General features: G+C 27.7%; 1 protein-coding gene across 1 annotated transcript; it reads right to left on the bottom strand.

Moving 5' to 3' along the window:
• Nucleotides 1–807: 807 nt before the first annotated feature.
• LOC114368089 (xyloglucan endotransglucosylase/hydrolase 2-like) lies at nucleotides 808–2,938 on the bottom strand. The gene is made up of 3 exons (XM_028325451.1): nucleotides 2,567–2,938; nucleotides 1,868–2,061; nucleotides 808–1,449 (listed from the first exon to the last, which is right to left on the bottom strand). The coding sequence occupies exons 1-3, from the start codon at nucleotides 2,831–2,833 to the stop codon at nucleotides 1,110–1,112; spliced, it is 801 nt and encodes a 266-aa protein (XP_028181252.1). The 5' UTR covers nucleotides 2,834–2,938; the 3' UTR covers nucleotides 808–1,109.
• Nucleotides 2,939–10,012: the final 7,074 nt, after the last annotated feature.

The following is a 10,012-nucleotide window of genomic DNA, read 5'->3' as shown; positions in this document are numbered from 1 at the left end:
GATAGTTCATTGCTTTGCATTATTATTGTGATTCGAAAGATGTTTCTGAAGATTGATAAGGAAGTCCATAGGAATTAAAAGTGTCAAAAGGGTGAAGAGTTTGTGCCATGATAATCACCCAATGTACATATCTGTTGTGGTGTTTGAATGTGTAGGTCATTAATATTTCTCTTGGCTTAAAAAAATTTAAAAAAATGATAATTTTATAATAAAAATATTAAATATTTTCTCAAATCAAACAACCTTTATTTTTTATGACAATAATAATTTTGGTAAAGATGGAAATTTTATTTATTTATATATTGTGAGGAATTAAAGTAATGGTAATAAATCATTTTATATTATATTATTATATAAGAGTTCTTTATACTTGAAAATTGAATAAATGTATATGTTTACTATTTTGGTCTAAGTGAAACTAAGATAGAATATTTGGATCTATTCAACATGATCTTGGATTAGAGTTGGTTGAGAGGAAGACCTACTAAAGTGATTAATTGGATTCTTTAATAAAAATTAAGCATAAGCAAAGTTAATAAATATTTCAAATATACAATATGGTAGGAAAAAAAAGAAAATAATATATACATATTCAATTTTTTATATTAATTAACTAATTTAATTTAATTTTTTTTTGTAAAAAATAGGAATGGCACACATCAAACTATAGATAATTATATTTTGTTATGGTCATGAACAAATAAATTATTTTAAACCTTATGTGAACACATTTGAATATTTTTTATTTTACATCTGACCTTTGAAGGAGGAGCTAGAAGGCAAAATAAGAAAATCCAAATCGAATTGTGAAACTCCATAAACTTTTTAACTCCAACAATTTTATTAATGAAGATACTTTACAATTTCAGCACATATACACGGGCATGAATATAATTTTGCAGGCTATAATCATCTTTTGTGATCACAAACAATGGAGTAGTGCTCAACAAATTAAAGCACAAACCAACCAACAATAATCATAGTTTTAGTTACATTAGTTTATACAAGAAAGTAAATCAACGTAATAGGCATACACGTGTCACGTATATGGGGACCATTTTTTTTTTATATATAATAATATGCAACATTGAATTGAATAATGAACATTCTCAAGCAATGGAACATTCTGGAGGGAGGCCTTGTGGGAAACGTCTAATATCAGTGCAATAGTTGTAAATCATGTAATTCTTTTGCACCCAATGGATCTTGGCCAGCCCCGTGGCGTCCAGTGATTGGCCAGTGGAGGAAGAGGTTAGGGCATTGAAGTTTCTGTATGAGGCTGTGAATGGGGCCTTGCTCCAATCCGTTTTCACAAGCCCACCCCTTGTGGCCCAATCCTCAGCGTTCCAAAGGCTAGAGTATATTCTCATGGGTTGGTTCTTTGGGAAAGGAACCCCTTTTGTCTCCAAATTCTTGAACTCCCTTATTGGTGTCCCGTCCACAGAGAATCTGTTACAATTCAAAAATGATTAATTGTGAATAAAGATGTTAATGAATTGGTATATGTTTTGAATTTAATGATAATGCAGTTTAAAATTGTTTTGTAATGTCATTTAATTTCAAATTATTCTTATATGATTTTTAAGACAATTATATAAAAGTTAACAAATGTAATATACATGTGATAATATGTGATTAGATAATCGTTTAAAATAGTTTTATATTGTCATCCATTAATAAAATATCATGTATGATTATTCTATTAACTTTTATAATAATTATTTTAAAAATTATAACAATAATTTCTAATTGATTGATAATATAAAAGATTTTACACTAAAAGTGCATGTAAAGGTATTAAACTCATTAGTTATGGTTAATTAATTTTGGGAATGAAATATTATACGAATATATATAGAATATGTACATGATGCTTGCAGGATTCCATTGGACGGAGTATGTGTGGAAGTCCTTGGTGGGGTCGAACCATAGATGGAACTGTTGTTCTCTGTTCCCTTTCCCTTGGCTGAATACGTTCGTGTGGAGAGTATAAGGATCACCACTCAAGTTACCCAAAAACTCGAAGTCTATTTCGTCATGAGTAGGCCCCAGAGAAGATAACTACATCAATCACAATTTATTAGCTTATTACATTTCATGTATTCAATAACACTAATTATTGATTCAATTTGAATGTATTCAGTGTCATGCAAAAGTTAATTTGTTTTATATATCCATGCATCGTCACGATAATTATAAAGTGTTTTTTTTTTATTGTATTAATATTTCAAAAGTTATCTTTTAATGACGTATGATAGAACTTACATATATACCGTTGATTTGAATTTATGAAGTTGGGTGACTTACCAAGTGTTATACATATATAATAAGCTTTAATTGATCTACTTTAATAAAGTTTAAAGAAATCTTATGAATTTGAATGGAATGAATGTTTGATTGATATGTTTATATCCCAACATGACTGCATAAATTTTATACATCAACTCAAAATAAAGGTGAGTCGTGAGAGAGTTTAATTCAATTAATTGAGTAAGATAGTAAATTATTATAAATCTTCAAAGACCATCTCCATTCTTACAAGATAAAAAAAAAAAGAGTAACTTACATAATAGGCAGTGACTGTTCCAGCAGAGTTACCAGGCACGAGCTTGAGCTGCATGTCAATTTTTCCGAACAAGTATTCTTTTTTGGAACGAAAGCCAGAGCCAGAGGCTCTGTCTAGGGAGAGGGTGAGAAGATTTCCATTTTCATAGATTTTGGCACGCTCACCACCCCATGTTATTTCAAAGTCTTGGTAAAAGCTACCAGCTGTGGCTGCCACCACAAAAGTAGCCACCACCACAAGAAGAAACAACCCAATATTTTTCATCATTTGGAGATGATATGATATGATATATCTTTGTTAATTGTGTTAAGAGAGGGAAATAGCTAGAAAGAGGGAGGGCACAATATGCCAAGAGGAGTATTTAGTGAAGACTAAGGTGCATGCAAATGCTATATTTATAAATAGTACTAGGGGTGTTACTAGGAGGCCAATTATTAGTGTAATGGAAAGGACTATTTGGATTTGAATGTGGTGGAAGTGGTTGTGAATGAAAAATTACGAGCGTGTAATATGTGGAGTGAAAGAGAGAGATGATATTGGTTTGGTTGACTTGGCTAGCTGAAGTGGGTCAGTGACAGCTAATGAGGAATAATATCCAAGTCTTGTCCAATCAATTTGGCTTCTCACCTTTTTAACGAATTGTTAATATGTTATGTATATATAATATTAAACTTGGTGAATTAATTGTTATAAAATTATTTTAGTAAGAATTTTAAATTTAAATTTTGATATACAGATTCATTAAATATTTAAAAGAATTTTATTAAAAAAAAAACACGTACATGTAATTTAGATTAAAAAAATGTTGTATATATTTTTGTCAGCAGATATGTTATGTATATATGTGGCTCTGTGAGGTTATATATAAAATACTACCTTCCAATTTGCGAAACATCAAATCAAAGGGCTTCAAACATCGAATCGAATTGGCTGCTATCTAATATTTTGTAGTTATAAATAATAATCTTCTCCGCAGTTAATTGTTTCATGAATCAACAAATTATTACTAGCTTGCTGTAGCCTATATAGGTCTGCAGTTTTAGATAAACACCATTGTTCTTTAATTAGAGTGAGACTAATTAAGTACGATCTATTTATCCAAACATATCCTATAACTCTAACGCATTACGCACTCAAGCTTTTTTATTGGCTCCAACTTTTTTTGGTACAAAAAATTTAACTACAGAAAAAGCTGTCACCTTTCAAAGTCAGGAAAAGCTAATTTCTACACGGATAGAATTATATGTTACCTATCAATTCATCGTTCTGAAATTAGGTTCAGGTTTGTTTTCTTTTTAAAAGATACTAGATATTAATTAAAGCTTAAAGAATACTGAAATTAGATTTAAGTGTGTGTTTGGATATAAGTAAAATTAAACATAATTGATATTTAAACAAAAGTAACACTTATATAATTTTTGAATTGAAACACATGATTTCTCAATTCAATGGAATTTGAACGGATTTTCAAACATAGCCTAAGTCATGAGTCACTTGGGGCGTGTTGACCAAACTGAATTCTGAAATACACTAACTCAAAGCATGCATAATAGTACGTAGTTTTGACAACTGTTTCTTAAAACTAATTAAGTAAAAATTAAAGATTGAAAGGGAAGGCGGAATCTCTTAATTATTAGTAAGTAAAATATTAAACTTTTGTTTGTTTTTTAAGGTTTACTTTAAATAGAATTCAATGATATCAATTGGTTTGTGTTGTCTATTTATTTAATCTGCATATGACTGCTGTAGAATTAAAATGAAAACGGAAGCTCACGCTTCACGGGTTCTCGACCTAGGAAAATAAAAATGGCTGCATGCATTTGTTGTTCGTATTATGGCATAAAGTTGTGACTTGTAAGATAACTTCTACACGTGGATCGAAGTTTCAAACATGCCGTATGGTCGTGGATTAAATTTTGGATAAAATATGTTACTGTAGTAGGCTTAATTAAGATTTAAATGTCTTGAAATTTTTATCACTGTTAATGTTTCTTACTTTTATCAAAGAGGATTTTTTAAAAAAATAATTAAATAATATTTATAATTTCCATTTTTTTTTAGTTTTTCTTAATATTTTTTATTTAATTTTTAAATATATTTAATTTCAAACATGAGTTTTTATATTTAAAATATGTTTTTATTATCTGAAAAATTATTATTTTTATTTTTGGTCCTTAATAATTTTTATTTTGTTTTTTTCTCCATAAAATCCTATCTATTTCATTTTTTTTTATTTTTCAAAGAACTGTCTAAACAAATTTAGAGACCAAATTTTTTTAAAAAAAAATATTAGAAACCAAAAATAAAATTTTAAAAATTATCATGGAACAAAAGTATATTTAAGCCTTTTTTATTTAATTTTTTTTAAAAGGAATTGAATTAAAAATTATAATATTTAAAGTGACTAAATGATGAAAAAAAAGAAGAAAAAAATGGAATAAGATTTTATTGTGAAAGATTCATTTAAAAAAAAACTATAAAAGAAGAAAATCAAGAGCTTTTTTCAGAAAACTGTAGCTTAATTAAATCAATGTGTTATATAATTTCAATAGGAACGTTTAAGTTTGTGGATACGTGTTATGAAATGAGAGGAATATCTGGCTCTCTTTTTTAGCAGGCTCTTCTTTTTTATATTAATATCTGGCTCATTTTGTGTTTTGTGGTAATGCAATATTTTATATTTAAGTGTTCGTCGTTAAATTGTAACTACCTTACTTGCTGCCAAAATTTGGGTCTTGCACTGGTCATGTGTTGCTTTCATTTAAAGCTGGTTGTGAATTGTCACCAGCTAGTCATCAAAACTTAAATCCCATCTGGACTTAATGTAAAGTGTGAGGCTATGCTTTTTCGTTTTATTTGTTGTGGCAATGTGCATTTTAACTTTTAAGTATTAAAAGAACAGAAATAAAAGTAAAATTAACCCATATTTTTTTGGGGTAAAATAAAAGTACAAAACTAAACAGATTTGAGATTAAAAGGTAGATGTGTAACTATAAAAGTGGATAATTCAGAGCAAGTGGTTGCCTTATAAAAGAGTGTGAGATGTATGAATAGAAAAGTTCACTTAATATTATTATCGATATTATTATCGATATTATTATCATATTATTATCACTTCACCTATTTTGGCTTTTACCCTTTAATGAATAGAAAAGTTCACTTTTATCATATCTACGAATCAGTAGGCTCCGGTGCAGCAAATAAAGAAAAGGGCAACATCTCTCTTCAAACGGATGAGATGGGGTGCATGTAGTTTTAAACTTTTAATATCCTTACTTAAACAAGTTTGTTTTTATTTTCATTTTTTCTTTACATTTTTCAATTGAGCTAAATTAAGGCAATAAGTAGAATATATTTTTTCTTTTGAAATAAGTATAACTATGGCCTTATTCAGATTTCATTTTCATTTGAATCAAAAGCATGCAGATCGAGAAAACCATCAAAGAGGCTGAATTTCTATTTTATTTTAATTATTTAAATATCTACAATAACTTATAAAAAATATTTAATAAATAATGACTTTTCTAAAATTATTTTTTAGTTTTACAAATAAAATTAAAATTATTTATTTATTTTCAAATGATACAACAAAAAAAATACACGTGCTTATACTTTATAACTCAAACAATTTTTTTTATCAAGTTTTGAAAAAGATTTATCTCAGGAACACAATAACAATTAAACCGATCTCACAATGAATAAAAACAAACACATTAAATATAATAATAATTAAAAATGATCAAATTTCTTAACAATTATATATTATATATATAAATATATTTATAATAATGTTAATAATTAGATATATAGATAGATAAATGAGACTTATAATAATACACAAAGTATAATTAGCATAAATAATAATAATTCATGGGAAGTCATACACAAATGTCATTTTTATTATATCTATTAATTAGTATATATATATATATATATATATATATATATATATATATATATATCTTTTGGGTTAAATTATAGTAGTAATTAGTGATAATATATATTATTCAAAAGATTGATATTTTTCAGTATTAAAAACATCAGTATATAATCAATGATATAACATATATTAATTATAAGATTTATTAATTATATATTATTTAGCTTTAGTATTGCCAGAAAAGTATATTCATTATTAATTATTATTATATATTATTAATGATAATATATATTATTTTAAAAATATATTGTTATAAATATAATGAAAGAAGTTTGAGGGAGGAGGGGCTGAAGCTCTGGCTGTCCCCCTTCTATCCGTCTCTGTGCAACACATATGTCCTAGAGCAGTGAATAACAGTAAATTTTTTCCTTAATTTTAAAGTACTTAATTAGTAAATATTGAATGACAGATATTGTAATCTCTTCGGTTACTTTTATATTGTGACGACTAGTTCACAAAACTTAACGAAAAGGATTACTTCAGTTTACAGAATAAACGGTGTCACTATTATAAATTTTTTATATCGTATTTAATTTTTATGGATAAAAAAATTCATAAAAATTAAAAATATATAAAGAGAGAGAGTTTTTATTATTATTATTATTATTATAAAAAAAAATTAACGTAATTAATAAAAAATTGTATAAATGCATAACTTTATTATACAGAAAAGTAAAGTAACTACTAATGTTTGGCCTAATAAAAGATATTCCCTTCACCTTTAACTGTATGGATTTACTTCAAATTAATTTGGGATTCCCCACTATATATCAACAAACTGTGGTCGGCTATTCCTTCCATGAACAGCTTATTAAAATTGAGTCTGAAATTCTAGTTAAAAAGAAAAAAAGAAAGTGCTATATGAATCAACAACGTCATTGGTTCGCATCAGACATCAATATCGTTGTCTTCCATTTTGACGACTCGGTTTAGCAAATTAATTGGATGACAACCACAGTACACCATGCACATTAGTTCCTTTCATTTCATTATCTGAACATCTTGATTTTAATTTGCAGCCAGCAACTTTATATATATTATTCATTTAAGAAATTATATATATTTCTCTATCAATTGACAATACCCTATAACATATTTTATTGTTATAATTACTTAGTCTAAAATGTTTGTGCTAATTAACATAACATTGTGTTATTACTTAATTTTATAGAGTCAATAGAAATAAAAATTATTACATAAGATTTTATTTATATGTCAATAAAAACTTAAATTGGCTTAATTGTTTTGCATCAAATCAATAGTAATATATGTACTTGCATTATTTTTCAAAAAGTGATGCAATGTTGGTTCCAAAGGTTGTTTGGTGACGGGTCACTTTAAAACAGTAGTTCGTGTTTATCTTTGCTTGACAGTGTTTAGATTAGGCTGCTGGTTCATATATAAGTTTTAATATAACGCAATTATTGCTGTAACGATCAAAGAATGCATGCATTTATATAAGGATTAGGGATTAGGCATGCGTTACTAAAATGCTGTCTACAATGATTGTATACATGTAACAAATCCAAAGCAATCCACTTCACCATCGAAAACCAATCACTTTCCACCACCAAGATGAAGTTGTTCTTCTTTAATCGTTTTGGGGTCTTGTTAATTAACGAATGGTCGTTTTTGGTCTAGTTAATTAACAAATGGTCCCAAGCATATCTAATTGCCAAATGTTCCTTTTTCTTAAGCGTTTATGGCAGTATATGTATAATTCAACGTAAAAAGATTAGGGTTTTGTTTGGAAAGATCGAGACCACACTCTAATTTTACGTGCGGAGTAGCTTTATTGGTGATTGGTAGCCTAATTTCGGCCATGGCATTCACAAATGAAGTAAAATTAAAATTTTCTCTTTGTTGTTTCTATATTTTTCCTGTTTTACAAACTAATGTATCACTTTCAGAAGAATGCATCACCCATCAAGTGAAGCAACATCCTTTGACTTATCATGATTAAAAAGGAGGTTATGTTTTTTTTTCTACACCACAAGGTATATCCTTCATCAGAGTTAATTTTTGTTCAAGTCACATAAAATTGTTATAAAAGGCAAAAAAAAAATTCAAGTATTTAAGATAGTTATATGCCTAGGACTCAATTTCAAGATCTCTAATTAAATTAAAATAACCTTATATTAGTTAATCCACTTACTTGGCAGTTAAGAATGTTATATTTTTTAATTAGTTGAAAACCTTTATGACGATTTCTCACTTAACTTATCACTCTCCTAGAGTGTGATGCCTTATTTCTCATTTCTCATCTTATTCCATTTTTTTTCTATTTCTTTTGTTATTTTATTTATCTTGTTCTTGTTTGTGCCATTATTTAATTGTTTGATCCTTTCACTAATTTCATCTCTTTTATATTCATCTTTTGTGTTTATTTCTTTACTTCTTTGTTTTCTAAACTTTGCGACATTGGCTACATGTCTTTATCTTTGTGTTAATTTTCATTTTCTTTTATTTTTGTCTTTAATACCTCTAACATGATAACTAACTCAAGGATAATCCATAAAAATAATACGATCATATCAACTTTCAAATTCAGAATTTTGGAATTATGGTTTTGCAATTCCAGGTTGAGTAATCTAGAAAACATTTATATTTCATATTACTCAATCCAGAGCATTGTTGGTCAGCTTCTGGATTCAGAATTCCACAGTGGCGACAATGCAAGGAATGAGAGGCGTAATATGACATACAATGCTGAATGCTATGCAATGGCCTAGTCACGGCAGAACGAGGCTTGGGTTGCAGAGGCACAAGAGGGTGAGCGAGGGGAGAAGGGTAAGTTGGAAATATTAAAAAAAATTGGGTGTAAAGACTGGGGTGCAGAAAGCAATTGCCTCAAAACGACCAAAAGAGGGAATGCAATTAATGATTGGGCTAGGTCTCAGTTTTTTTTTTTTTTTTCTTCTCATGTATTTTATTTTTATCTAAAAATAATACGAGAATTCATGGACCTAACAAACACACACCTATTTTTTAAAAAGAAAATCACAATAAATACTTTGACCCATTATTTATATCTTTATTCGCCTAATAAAATGTAAAATAGTACTAAATATTAATTGCAAATACAACTAAGAAATATTTACTAATTTAGACCGAAGAATTTAGCAGGCTAGCTAGCAACATGCATCGCATTGCATAATAACTACCACAGTCCATAGGTGACTTTCTAAAGCCTAAAAAAATTATTAGGTTTAGGGTTGTCTTCAATTATCACACTTCTTCTGATTAATCTTTATGTAACATGTATTCAAAAAATTTCACTTATATTTAAAAATAAGTAATAACACATGATTAAGTGTCATATAAAAATTAAATAAAAATATAATAATTCTGAACTAGCTACTTAATAATTTTCTCAGTGAAAGGGTAAGAGGAGAGTGAATCATCTCAATCACAAAATAATTAATTTGCAAGCTAGTAATTTGTCACTTTCATCCTCCATTTAACAACATTCATTCACACAGTTTTAACAAATTTCAACAAATGTA

This window comes from Glycine soja, chromosome 9, assembly GCF_004193775.1.
Source record: "Glycine soja cultivar W05 chromosome 9, ASM419377v2, whole genome shotgun sequence".
Classification (NCBI taxonomy): domain Eukaryota; kingdom Viridiplantae; phylum Streptophyta; class Magnoliopsida; order Fabales; family Fabaceae; genus Glycine; species Glycine soja.
This window is presented reverse-complemented; position numbering and strand designations above follow the sequence as displayed.

What these genes read in the sequence shown, in the direction of transcription:
- LOC114368089 (XM_028325451.1), bottom strand. Translation starts at nt 2,833, where the DNA reads ATGATGAAAAATATTGGGTTGTTTCTTCTTGTGGTGGTGGCTACTTTT. An exon ending in GAACAGTCACTGCCTATTAT is followed by an intron (nt 2,062 to 2,566) that starts GTAAGTTACTCT and finishes TGATTGATGTAG; the next exon opens with TTATCTTCTCTGGGGCCTAC. An exon ending in TGGAATCCTGCAAGCATCAT is followed by an intron (nt 1,450 to 1,867) that starts GTACATATTCTA and finishes GAATTGTAACAG; the next exon opens with ATTCTCTGTGGACGGGACAC.